The 13,470-nt window shown below is 59.5% G+C and overlaps 1 protein-coding gene across 1 annotated transcript in view; it reads left to right on the top strand.

Annotated features, from left to right (window-relative positions):
• The window catches only part of TCERG1L (transcription elongation regulator 1 like), a 175,160-nt gene that overhangs the window by 132,373 nt on the left and 29,317 nt on the right, over positions 1-13,470 (top strand). Inside the window, exon 8 of the mRNA XM_082717821.1 lies at positions 6,589-6,658. Within this exon, the coding sequence (XP_082573947.1) occupies positions 6,589-6,658 (70 nt within the window). The remainder of the gene's footprint in view (positions 1-6,588; positions 6,659-13,470) is intronic.

Here is a 13,470-nt window from a genome sequence, read left to right as displayed (position 1 = left end):
TGTCTTTGTGTGCGGTGTAAGAGAATGGTCGACGGCTGCGTCCATTTTTAAAAGCGATGTGTCATTGAAAGGTTTGAAAACAAATCCTCATAGAAAACAATCTCCCAAGGCCCAACTCACAGGGCAGCCGAGCACAGCCCCCCTTGGCCTCACGAGACCCTCCAGTCCCACGAGACCGGCCGAAGGGCAGCCGCCGCAGCTGCAAGTGGGTTTGGTTGGTCACAGACAAATAATGCAGAGTTTCCTTAGCTCGCGCTGGAGATGACTGGGTGCCACTCTCCCCTCCCTCCTCCCGCCCGCCCGCCCGCCTACCCCCTTCCCTCCTTCCCTCTTTTTCCCCCAAAGCACTGGCAGGTACGAGAAAGGAACTCATTAAGGCGGTGCACGGCTGCCCTGTGGCTTCTGTCCTTTGGACCCAGTGACACCGGGTCTAGGAGAAACAGAGGGGCGTTGGCAGAACTCGGCACTGAGCCTGCTGCCGTATCAGGCCGGGGGAGGACTGGGGTGGGGGGCAGGTGGAGGATAAACCGAGGTGTATGAAACGCTGCGAGAGTTTGTTTGTGCAGAAACTGGGTTCCCGTGGAGCAGGGCCACATCGGACACGCACCTGGTGCTGACGGGAACCGGGGAGAGGCGGGCAGAGAAGGTGGGATTGGCCATAGCTCCGGGCCCCCTTGGCGGTCTGCGACTGGCCATCCTCGGCATCGTGAGTGATGCTGCAGCCCTGAGACATTCACGGGCCTTGGTTTCAGTTTGCTTAAGTGGACCTCCCAGGTCTCAGAGCCCTGGCAGCCTAATGGCCTCTTGTTTAATTAATTTAACAGCAGGATCTAAATTACCCGGTTCACAGATCAGCGCTCCATCTCACACACTGTACTCAGGAAAAGTAGAATTGAAGCTGAAGTCCAACAACACAACCACAACCGAAATATCAGATTAATTGGGATTTGCTACAGCACACACTCGTCTTCCATTAACTTATCACAACGCCCCTAACTACTCTACCGAGATAGATAGACTGATATCGTTACGTGTAGTTACAAAACAAGTTTTAACCTTGCTGCTTCTTGTAAAAAGAGGACAAGACTTTCTTAAAGGAGTGTTGTGGGTTTTTAACCAGAACCTTAAAGATATGCAAATGACTGCAACCCCCGACTTCTTGTTGCGGGGTAGAATTGACATTTCCAGGAATAATTTCTAATTTTCTAAGATCCACCCACCCAAACTGTTTCGTTTGCTGCCAGACAATTAGGGCAGGAGGTATTTCTAGAGGATTAATTAGCGATTAGTGGGCAGAGTTGATGACCTCCAGCCTTCGGCAAGTGACACTTCTCCCTGTCTGTTCATCCATCGTGACTCATCAAATGATTTGACCTTGATTATTTTGAGAACCGGCTCTAGGGGAATTGTTCTTGGTGGAGAATTTTGTTTTTCACATTTTGCTCAACTCCAAGACATTACGGATCTGAATATATTAATACCTGTTTCTAGTCTGAAATAGGACAATTAAGCATTCCGGTTGATACCGGTTATTTTTCAAGAGGCAAATGAAGTAATTGAATTTTACCCAAGAGCGGCCGCAGGCCGGGGCTCCGGCCTCTCGACGTGTGTCTGCATGCAGGGGACACATGGCACGGTGTTGGGGGCGCTGATGCTGTGACAGCCTCGTGGAACAGGGTTCAGAACTGCCAGACGTGCTAAGCCACTCATCACTCAACAGAGAAAGGAAAAGTCCCCTCTTGATTCTGTTAGCATTGCTGAGGGACTCAGACAAAGACCTGAATTATTTCCTAATTATCTTGCGTGCATCGAGATTTTTTTCCGGGTCTAGAAGCTCTGCTGTGGGTTCGGAGTAAATGCCCGCTGAGCGGAAGGGCACCGGGAAGCCGGGCCGACGGCGTTCGGTGCAGCAGACGGGGGAGGGGAGGGAGCTCTGCCGGGAAGGTGCGCGCGCAGCCTGGTCACTTCCTTCAGCTCGGCCTCACGAGGCAGGGCCCGTGGGAACTGCGTGATCACGGGCTCCGTGGCTTTGCCCCACGCCCGTTTGTAAGCCGTGCGAGTCCCGGTGGAGATGGCGAAGCCGTGTTTCCTGGCCGCCTGGTTTCTGCTGCTCCAGGCTCCTTGTCCGCCTTCAGGGACAGCAGGACAGTGACCTCAGATCTTTCTGGCAACTCTCCTGCCTTCCTCCTCCCCTGGGAAGGAGGGTCCTTATGATTACACCGGGCTCACCCGGGCGGCGCGGGACGCTCTCCGTCCCCAGGTCGCTGCTTGCCGTCTGGATCCTCCTTTGCTGTAGAACCTGATGTGTTCACAGGTGCAGTGACCGGCCACGGCCATTCTGGGGCCATCATTCTGCAACCCACCGGCTTTCTACCCATTTATAGAAGAGGGAATTAAAGGAGATGGATTAACTAACTTGCCCCAGGTCCCATTTCTCTCCAGTGTGTGGGGGCGGGTCAGACCCCGCATCCGAGGAGGGACAGCCTTACCGGGCTTCTCCTGAGCCATGAGCCTGTGATAAGAACGCGCTTCTGGAAAGTGTTTTGCTCCCTGTGCCTGACATACCCATGACCAGGGGCGGGCAGCCTTGTCCTCTCAGCCACTTTGTCCCCAACCTACCGCAGAGGTGGCACAGATGTCACTTGGCCTCAGTTCCTCTGTAAACATTTTAGTCATTTATATTCAAGACGAGTGTGCATTGGTAATAATGTTCATTTTGCAAGTAGGACATGAAACCGTCCCTGTGAGTAAACACAGCTGTGGCTCGAGAGAGGCTGGCTCTCCCAAGCTGTATTTGCCCAGGGAGAGCACATGAGTCTCAGAGCCACAGTGGGACCAGGTGTCCAGGCTCAGCTGACAATGTCCCTGCTGACTGTCCATAGCCCACGGTTGGGATCACCTGCCCCAGAAATTGGGTTGAGGAGACCCCCCCCATGAAGAGTTCCCCCATCCCAGCTCTTTGGGAGGGACCTGACCTTCCCACGGGACCCGCATTCCACGCTCCACAACACCCATGGGCCCCTGGCCTGTGCCGCCTCTTTGCACAGTGACTGGTGCAGGACCCTGAAGCCAGCAGACGAATGGAGACACACAGGCCATCCGCCCTGGAAGGCGCCTGCGGGGAGCTGATGTGCTCCAGCAGAAGCTGCCAGGCAGCCGGGTTGGAAGGGGCAGGCCAGGTGCCTGGGCCCCGCGGGGTCTCCATGATGCCCTGTGACACTCGCTCTCCTCTGCGGCAGCCCAGTGGCCAGATGGCGGGCCCCTCCGGGTTTCAGATGTGCCACTGAGTGAGCACCGCTGAGTGAGCACCACTGAGTGAGCACCACTGAGTGAGCACCGATCCCAGGGCTGTGTCCCTTCTGTGCCTTTGGGCCACATGCAGCTGTGGGACAGGAGAGGCCGGGGGAGCGTTTTCCAAGTGGTTTCTCCAGAGCCTAGTGCTTCGGGCTGTCTGCTCCGCTGCGATCCAGGCGTGAGGGCGCACGGGGAGAGAGGACAGCAGTCCCCGTCCAGACCAGTCACTGTGCACTCGGAGGCTGGACTGACCAGCCCTGGGCGGGACCCCGGCCCCAGCCACGAGCAGAAGGCCCACGGGCAGTGACAGGAAAGAACAGCCGTGTCGTGGGGCAGGAGGAGAGGCCGCGGGTGGACAGAGCAGTGGGAGTCCTCAGACCAGTGGCCAGGGGACTTGCTGATGCAGGGCCGCTCACGCTGTACCCCAGGCAGTAGGGAGGGGGACCCACCCGGGAGCCCCGTGTCTTGTGGGGCTCGGGGAGGGGGAGGAGCCTGGGCAAGCTCTCAGTGAGCCTTGGGGGCAGGGGAGCGCCGTCAGTGCAGCGTTTCTAGGTGACCAGGCAGCTCGTCCCTCAGGGTGACTGACCCTGGGGTCCAGCTGGCCCCCGGCCTAGAGACCTCTCCCAAGGATTCTGCCCCCTCTGGGCCGTGTAGAACTCTGCCCGGCTCTGCTCAGGCCTAACTCTCATTCTGCACTTTTTCACAGGTTGACTATGACCTGCCACGAGCAGAGAACGCAGAGGCTGATTTGGGTGTCAGGAGGCGCCCTGCTAGCGGGGTCCGCAGAGCCACAGTGAGGGGCCTGGATCTACCCAGTGTGATTCCCTCACGTCCAGCAGTGCAGGCTGACGCCCCTCCTGTCTCTGCCACCTGCTGGGGGCCTGCCTGTGCAGGGGGAGCAGGGAGGAGGGGGAAGGAGCAGGAAGCAGGGGGAGGAAGCAGGGAGCGAGCGGGGGAGGGGGAGGTCCACGTAGCAGGACACCTGCTGCCCAGTCACAGTTCCGAGCCAGTAAACGCAGCGTGAGCTGTGTTCTGTGTTCTGTGGACTGTTCTAGCACAGTTTCCAGCCGGTCGGTCAGAAGTCGGGGTGCCCAGGTCGTGGGGGCCCAGCGCTGCCTCCAGGCTGTGAGTGCCAGAGTCCCGTCGAATTGTTGCACTTCGGTCCTGGCTGGGACCCGAGAGCCGGAAGCACGGCTGCTGCTCCAGGAGAGCACCGGAAAGGCAAGGCAGCCCTGCTGCTTGGCTTCTCGTCCCAGCGCCCACGACCGTGCCCCCGGGTCCACTGCCCCAACTCCCCCACCTGGGGCAGCTTCTGACCCAGCCATGGGAGGAGAGGTTCCTGGGGGCGCTCGCCCAGCTAGGACAGCACCCCTGCCTTGCCCCTCTTTTTGCCGAGGGCAGCCAGAGTCTTGGGGGTCTTTTTTCTGTGCCTTGGGAGGAGCCAAGGTGCGTCTTCTTCCCACGGTCTCGGAAACATCACTCTCGGAGGTCACGGGACAGGCAACTCTCACACTAGTGACTCGTCTGCTGCGAGGGTCACAGGTTTCAGCAAGCGGGGAGAGCGTGGTCTGCAGGCGCTGGGTGGGGACGTCCTGTCTGAGGCAGAGCCCGTGTGGGAGGCCAGCGCGTGCCGGGCCAGAGGGACCGGCATCCAGGCCTGGGGTCGTAAGTGCAGGGCTGCAGTGGGCCTGGAGGCTGGGCAGGGACCGGTGGGCGTGAGGGTGGCCCCAGGCTCAACGTGCGGGCCGGGGGGGAGGCCGAGAGGCCAGGAGGGGGAGCCGGGCGGAGCAGGCAGGGGAGTGAGCCTCCTGGGCTTCGGGGTCAGAGGCCAGAGGGGCCCCGTGGGAGGAGCGTGTGGAGAGGCAAGAAGGTGAACTTGGCCGCAAGTGAGCTCATTTCTCACAGGGGTTCTTTCCTGTGGCTCTCCGTGAGGAGGGGCTTCTGTCCCCTGGAGGGGCGGGACCTGTCCCCGCTGATCCTGGTACCTGCTGAGCATCCTCTCTCCAGCTCACAGGACGGCCCAGGTGTTGCTGCGTGAGGCGTCCTGAAGGTGCCACTAAGGGGTGGACACCAGCCTTCCCGGAGCTGGCGTCCCGAAAGCCCGCCCCTCCCCCAAGCACGCTCCCCTGTCCCACAGGGAGCCTCACTCCGCTCCAAGTTCATGTGCGCAGGGTCCCTGTCCGTGAGGCCCTTCCTGGGCCAGCATCTTCCGGGGTGGGACACTCCTGGGGCCAGTTCTCCGTCCCGTCCGTGTCCCCCTGCATCCTAGCACGCTGGAGTGCACACGGCGTGGCGTGGCTGCTCACGGGTGGGGGGCCCCAGAACCGGGATGAGGGCTGGGACCAACGCAGGCTTCCAGAGCCTGACTCCCTCCTTCCGCGGCCAGCCCCACGCTCAACACTGGAAGCAAACTAAGAGTGGACGGGGTTGAAGGCTTCGCCGGCTTCCAAACACGGCGCTCTCTGAGGGGGTGGGCAGTGTTGTCCTGGTGGGGCCTCTTAGGAAGGCGGGGCCGAGGGAGCTGGTGGTCCGGGGGACGTGGGGACCTGGGAATGCCCTGCAGAGCCCAGCCCCCCTCACCTCTGCATGCCAGGGACGGGCACATGGGACAGTGGTCCCCGGGCGTGATGGATGCAGAGCAAGAAGCGGGCTCGAAAGCAGTGTGATGCCGGGGAGCGTGTGGACCATCCGTGGGTCAGGACTGAAGTAATAACGTTCTAGAACCAGGTTGAGCCTTGTATTTTCCCTCCCTTTTGGAGACAAATATGAAATGCTGAAGCCCCTTTTTATTTTCCATTTCAAATCTCATCAAATATTTACCAGACCAGTCTCCTTAGGATGTAAATAGGAGACCTGTCGTCAAAATCAGTTTGGGTTCTGGAAGTAGACACGTGGTCCGGAGTGAAGTCGGTGCCATGTGCAGGGGAGGGGAAGGCGGCGGACAGAGGAAGGGACAGGGGTCTTGGTCTGCTTGCGAGCACATGAAGGCACACGTGACATAGAAGGTCTCCACCAGGGCCTGCCCATGGAGGGGCTGGGAGATGCCCACTGCCCATTCTCTGTCCCCTGGCTTTGCTGGAGGATCGGGCGGCTTCTAAAGGCCTTCTCTGCTCAGAAGGGCAGCAGCTTGCTCTTCTGCCAGAACATACAAGGAGCGCCGAGAGAAGCTGGTTCCAGGGCTTGGTCTGTGTCCCTCGTTCCCAGATGACTCTGTTTGAAAGGGAGTGCGTCTTGGTGGTTTGCCAGAGTGATGGGCGCAGACACTCCCAACTCATTCACCTGATTTTCTTCCAGCCGACCACAGCGACGGGTCTCAGTCTGAGGACGGCAGGGGAGACCGGAACCTGAGGACCAAGAGGAACCGGTAGGTGACAAGGCCTTTGGCTCTCACGTCTTTCTGCCGCAGGCAGCATGGAAAGTAAAAAAAGGTTCGTTTTGACTTTCATGACTGAGCAAAGAGCAGATTTAACCAGTAAGCAGAGGTGGGAGGGTCTCAGGTTCTGTGTTGCTGATGGCTCTGGGTGCCCCATGCCTTGGTGGGCAGGTGTCGTGGTGGCTCTAGGCACCAAGGACACTGGACCGCGTCCGGCCTGCACCAGCCCTCCCCAGGGCCCGTGTGCCCTGTCCGGCCTGGCCTCTGAGCCCTGGAGACACACACGGAGTCCGCTGGGAGCCTCGGGTGCCGTGTGTTGGGTGAGGGCGTGTCCGGCAGATCTTGGGTCGGACTCGGGGGCCTTCTGCGCACATGGTGATGTTGGACAAAGTCATTCACTGCGACCTCAGATTTCCGGTCTGCACGAGGTTGCAGGAGCTCCCAGTGGCTGCCCGAGGTGGCAGGTGAAGGGGGAAGGGTGCTGGTGACGGCGGGCACGCTCCGTGCACGCTCCTCTCTCGCGTGTGCCACCCTCTGGCTGTGGCGGCAGCACCCGTGGCCCGGAGACCCGCCGCCAGCCCCTCCCGCAGGCCCCGGTCTGTGGCTCCTTTCCTCCTGAGTCCCACACAAAGGGGTGAAACTCAGTGTCTGTGTGTCTACGCTCCCGGGAAGGCGGCAGAAGGCACGCAGGGCTGCGCGGCCGCCGTCTCCGGCAGGGAAGCGGGGGGATCTAAAAGGCACCTGTGAAAAGAGAGTCTTGGGCCACTTCTGAGTTCCGGGGTGCCCGCTGTCTGGCCAGAGCCCGGGCCTCCCCATACCCCATCGGACACATGCAGCCACGGCCTGCCGCCCACGTGTAGGTCCTCTCACAGGTGGCCTCGGCCTGTAGCAGGGGCCATGTGCCCGTGTCAAGGGCGTCAGCACTCTGGGTATGTGGGCATCTGGGGGGCGCGGTCAGTTAAGCGCCCAACTTGGTTTCGGTTCAGGTCATGATCTCAGGGTCACAATCTCAGGGTCGTGAACTCAGGTCATGAACTCAGGTCATGATCTCAGGGTCACAATCTCAGGGTCGTGAACTCGGGTCATGATCTCGGGTCATGATCTCAGGGTCGTGAACTCAGGTCATGATCTCGGGTCATGATCTCAGGGTCACGATCTCAGGGTCGTGAACTCAGGTCATGATCTCAAGGTCCTGATGAGATTGAGTCCTGGTTGGGCTCCACGCTCAGTGGGGAGTTTGCCTGAGACTCTCCTTCTGCCTCTGCCCCTCCCCTGGCTCACACACATGCACGCTCTCCCAATTAAATAAATAAATCTTAAAAAAAAAAAAAAGTGCCTTAGGACCCCGAGCCCATTCAGGAGGCAGGAGCTGCCGGAGCCCAGCCCCCGCTCCGCTCAGTAGAACAGGGCCTCCCAGTGAAAGTCAGGGGATCCACAGGCACCTGCGCCGTCCCCGGCAGGCGCAGCGCAAGGACGGCCACCATGACGGGCCGCAGGCGGGTGCTGGGTCGGCGGCCGTGCGGTGTGGAGGGTGCTGGGGTCGGCGTTGGCCAGGATTCCAGCAGCAACTTGTAAAAACTGGTGTTTGTCTAAACAGCATCACGAGTGGAAAATGTGATGGTTGTAAAGGAAAACCGTGCCCCGTGTATGTGAGGAAAACGACCTCACATCATTGACTTATGACGATTTCTGGTTAAAACCATTCTGCGGTCATCATTTCTATGCCCTTGATTATTCTTTGTTTTTTTTTTTATTTTTAAGATTTTTAAGGGTCTTCTTTTCCAGTCATCTCTCTGCCCAACGTGGGGCTCCGGCTCACCAGGCTGAGATCAGGAGCGGCGCGCCCCACCGACCCGCCAGCCCGGAACCCCATGGCCCCGATGATTCTTTAAGTCTGTGCTGTGTAAAGTCTTAAAAATACAGCTTCAGTATTATTTCCACCAAAAAATAGTTTCTTGGAAGAAGTGACGCCTGCCCACAGGAAGGGAGGAAAGTCCACCCTGGCCTCCTCAGCCCCCCGGGCCTCCTGGCAGCGACGGCGGGAGCGAGGGAGGGAGAGAGCCGCCCCGGGCGGTGGGCCTGGCACCTGACCGCCGTCAGGACGGGACTCTCCTCTGCGGCGGACGGACAGGGTAGGAGGCACCAGCCTGCGGCGTTCTCCCGACCAGCTTCAGGCCCCTTCATTTCGGTGCCGTTGGGCCTTTCCCTGCCACGCACCCCTCAAAAATTCATTCCTCTGACCACCACTTGGGTATATTGTAATTTTAACGGATAACAAACAGACACCACGGAACTTTCCAGAAACAATTCCAGGGTGGGTGAGCACTGTTGTCCCCTAGATAGGGGAGCGGTCCCGGTGCTGGGAGAGGGTCTCTCCTACCTGGGGTGACAGGGACGCGCACTGCAGTTGCCTGGGCACGAGGTTCCCTGTGGTGTGGGGCTGAGTACCCTGCCCTGTCTCACCTTCTTAGAAAGTCACCCTGGGCATCAAAGGACACTTGCATGTGCCCAGAGTTTGGACGTCGAGGCCTCGCTGGGCCAAGGGTTCTGGGAAAGGGAGCGAAGTGTCATGTCTTTATGTCCAACCACGGCTATCGGCCACGCCGGTCTCCGTCCCTCTGGTTAAATTCACGTAGAATCTTGGAAACAAGACGGCCTTCCCGAGGCACCAGGCGTTGGGAACTCCAGCCGCTGGGTGACCACGTGGAGCTCACGAGGGAGGAGAGGCTGGCCAGGAGCCGGAATGGCTGGGCCGTCTATCTACACGGCCTGCTTTCTCTCACTCTCCCAAGGGACTGGCCTTGAATTCTGATCAGTTGGCATTTAAGAAACGTCAGAACATTAATTTTGCTGTTAATCATCCGAGGGCTGTCCGGGATTAAGCAGCAGCCTTGGACCCGACCCCGAGGACTCCGGCAGAGCCGCCCTGCTCTCCACCCACGCATCCGTCCTGAGCTGCGGGTTCCGCCGTCCAGGCAGCTCTGCTCTCCCCAGATCCCGGGAGGAAACATCCCCTCTGCGTGGGGACGCAGCTGGACTGGGGACCTAGAACGCTCCACCGGCCGCTCCTTCATCTCGGGGCCATTCACATCCACCACCTGTTGTGTTCACCCCGTAGGCTCCCCCGGCCGGGTCTGCGTGTCCCTCGCTCAGAGCTGATTGCCCCAGGTGGTCACCCCGCCAGCGCCAGCCCTGCGTGTCTGTCTGTCTTCCAGAAGGTTGTCCATCTGTTCAGGCTCTTGCAAGCCCCTGACGGCCTCTGTGTGTTTCTGATTAGCGGGTTCTGGCGTATACAGTAGGTATACAGTAGTATGCAGTAGTATACAGTAGAACAGGCCTCCAGAGGATGGGCTGAAGTCCGTCCCTGAGGGCCCCCCTGTCTGCATAAATAACAGAACACCTCCTCATCCAGAAGCTGCCGCGTCTTCCCACGCTGTGCCGCTCACTGGCAGCCACGTGGGGAAGCAAGGGAAGAAGCCACACGCTCGCTCTGGACGCGGCTCCTGCTCCTGCGTCCCTCTGGAACCCTCACCGACTCCCATCCGCGGCGCGCGCCCTTCCGCGATGGGGGTCCATCGCTGATCGGTCGCTCAGGGCTGAGGGGCGCTTTCCCCGAAATTCCCTGCGAAGACAATACGTCACGAGGACGGGCTTTCGGGTTACTGAAACGTTTAAACGAGCCGGCGAGTGCCTCTCAGGTAGCTGGCGGTGGCCTGTCTGACGGACAGCGCTCCCGATACACCATCCTCTGTCCTCCCTGGGAGCGGAAAACCGATGGCGTCGCCCGTGCTTCCGCGGCGCCGCAGGAGCTGCCGCCTTCTGATGCGCGGTCTGGTCTTTGTTCAGACCTGCTTCCCGAACGGGCCGCCTGTGTTAAGAACTCAGGACTTCTTTCAAATAACTGAACTGAACTATTATAGGGAGTCAGCAGAAGGGAGGCATTTAGTCGAAAATTCACAAGGAAATGATCTGTGAAACACATCAGAGAAGAAGTTGTCCGCGACGCATGTGGCCTCCAGCCCTTCCAGGAGGCGCCTGCCTTCACCTGTGGATAGACTGGGAGACGCTCTACGGAGCGGCGCCCTGGAGCGCGGCAGGGGGCCCTGGCTCCTTTAGGGATGACGGGCCCCACGGCCTTGGCATAAATTCCTTGTCCTGTGGGCGACCAAAACAATCTCTTGGCTTGGAATAGTGTTTGTCTCTAAGTTTGTAGATTCTGTAGTTGGTGAGTTTGGGGGACACTTTGGATACAAGTGTGAAAGTCGACCTTACCCCAGGAAGCCGTCATGTTGCATAGAGTGTCTCTTTGGAGCCGGACGCAGTTGAGCTGGAGGCGACCAGAGCGTAGAATCAGCAGGAAGTACCTTGTCCCTGGTCTACTTGCTCCAAATATGGCCCGAGTATTCTTCTCCTGGCAAACCACGGGGGCCAAGGCACACTCCAAGCAGGTCCTCTGGACAAGGCTGGGTCACGGGGTTGAGACCTGCCCCCAACAGTTCCACACCCCACCTTGGGGCACCTAAGGTTGGGAGAATCCATCTAGACCAAAAAAACAACACTTTTGTGTCTTGTGTCTTTTCGTCCAAAAGACGAAAAAAAACAAAAAACAAAACCACCTTATTTAAAGTCTGGGGGTTGTGGAAGCACTGTCCCTTGGACTGCCCCCAGGTTGAGCCACATCCCGGAGAGCCAGCTGCGGAGCGCGGAGGGAAACACTCGGCCAGTGAGTGCGGGCAGCAGAGGGCTACACGCCGTGGAGACAAGGGCGAGCGAGCTGGGTTCACGTCCACACACACGGTTTCTAGGATCCCGGAAAAATTAGCTGCTCAGAAAGTAAGAGTGTTGCTTCTTTGAAATGCTCTAGAATAAGGCAGGAAAATAGGCAGACTTTAAAATACACTTGCTAGCGGAGTATGTCTATAGTTGACCGTATGGAGTGAGAACGGTCTGCATTCCGGGAGCAGTGTGGGAGCCTCGACCCTCCAGGGACTTCCTAACACGGGCACGGCGCATGGCCCCTTGGCCTTGCATGGCGAACCAGTCGTTGACACCCACTTGCTTTCTGAGTCGTTCTTCGTGCACAGCTCCTGAGTCGCGTTGGTCAGTGGTTCTGTGAAGAGACCTGTGGCTCTGTGAGCGGTAGTGAGTCTGCGCCCCAGGTCAGCAGGGCCGCCTACGCCGCTGACCTGGTTGTAGCCGCCTTGGGGATGGCGTGTGCGAGCCTTGGTTGTGACGGGATTTCAGTTTGCCGTTTTAACCCGAACTGCCATTTATTTGCTGTCAGAAAGAATTATAAACGTACGTATTTCTGAAAGGGGAGACCAGATGTCGGCATTCACCGTGAGCCCCAGGAGCACGCCGGACTGCCCACAGATGCGGGGCCGCTGCCCCTGGCCTTTTCAGGGGGAGGCAGAGTTATCTAGGCAGCGCCCACACAGCCAGCCCTCACGTGGAGGTGCACCCGAAATCCGGCCGGGGTGGGGGCCAGTCCGGGTCGGCTCCAGGCCCCCACCCCGAGCTCCCGCGCTGGTCCTTCATCAGGCCTCTCAGCCGGCCTTGCCTTCCTGGACCTCTGCTCCTGCAAGGATCTTGGCACCCGGGCGTCCTCTCTGACTGCACAGCGGGGTCCAGGAGAGCTGGCGGGGGTCCCCGGGACCGTGCTGGCAGCGGGCATGTGAACTCTGAGATGAAGCCGTGGTGGCTTCCCTCGTGTGGGAGGACGGCCTGCTGTGGAGTCCTCTTCTACGAGGGGCCCCTTCGTGCTGCCAGGAGCCCACACACGGCGTGAGCAGGGGAGGCTGGGGCCTTCCCAGCCTCGCAGGACCACCAGCAGGTGCCCAAACATAGGCCCGGAGGGCACACTCCCACGTGGAAAGAGAAGCTAGGTTAGCTAGCGCGCTAATCCAGCAAATGCTGAGCACCTGCTGCATGCAGTGCCGTGTGCCCAGGCCCTGCCATGTGGTCCAGGCCGTCTACTTCTGGGCGCCTCCCATGGCTCCGTCTCTCAGATGGACTGGAAGCTTTCGGGGACAGTGTGAGCCCCACATCCCCTGCTAGGACACATGGGCCTTCCATGAAAGGCCAGGGCCCTGGGAAGGCAGAGCGGACAGAGGAACAAACACGGGGCCATGTCCCCAGATCATAACCTGCCCCAGCTCTCCCCCACGGACCCCCCTCTCTTCTGGGCACACGTGGAGTGAACATCAGCGGCCGTCCGCCACGTGGGGCACCGGGGACCCAGGGTCAGGCGGATGTCATCTCCTGCTCTGGAGGCTCTGGCCAGCAGGGAGTGCTAGCATCCTAGACTGGCCATGCAGGTCTGTTCCTCCTTGGCTTGGGGGCCCCTGGGGCAGATCCCTGGAGGGGAATGTCTCCATCCCTGTCACACATCCCTTGTGTCATCACTGCTCTCCAGCGCTGGACCCCAGAACTTGCAGTCGTGGTCTCTGCTGAAGCGCCCCAGCACCCACGATGAACGTGGCAGAGCTGCAGCCCCTCCTCTCGCACGGGGACCCTCTGCTGCCGCACCGGGCCAGGCACAGTGACCGGGTCCGGGCCCTCCATGGACATCTGGCTGTGCCTGGGCTCTCTGCGTCGTTTGATCTGAGTACCTGTCCTGCCGCGGAAGGGGAAGGACCGGCACCGGCGGCCACACAGCTCTAGCCACGCCAGAGCTGAGGCCCGTCTGTGGCCCTTCCACGAGAACACGGCCTGGGGATTCTCTGCGAGGCTGCGTGGACTTTGGTGGTCAGGGAGGCAATGCATCAGTTGAGTCTTAAATAAGAGCATTTAAAAAAAAAAAA

Source organism: Mustela nivalis, assembly GCF_964662115.1.
Source record: "Mustela nivalis genome assembly, chromosome: 2".
Taxonomy (NCBI): domain Eukaryota; kingdom Metazoa; phylum Chordata; class Mammalia; order Carnivora; family Mustelidae; genus Mustela; species Mustela nivalis.
Note: the sequence above shows the minus strand (reverse complement) of the source record. Positions and strands in the feature narration are given on the sequence as shown.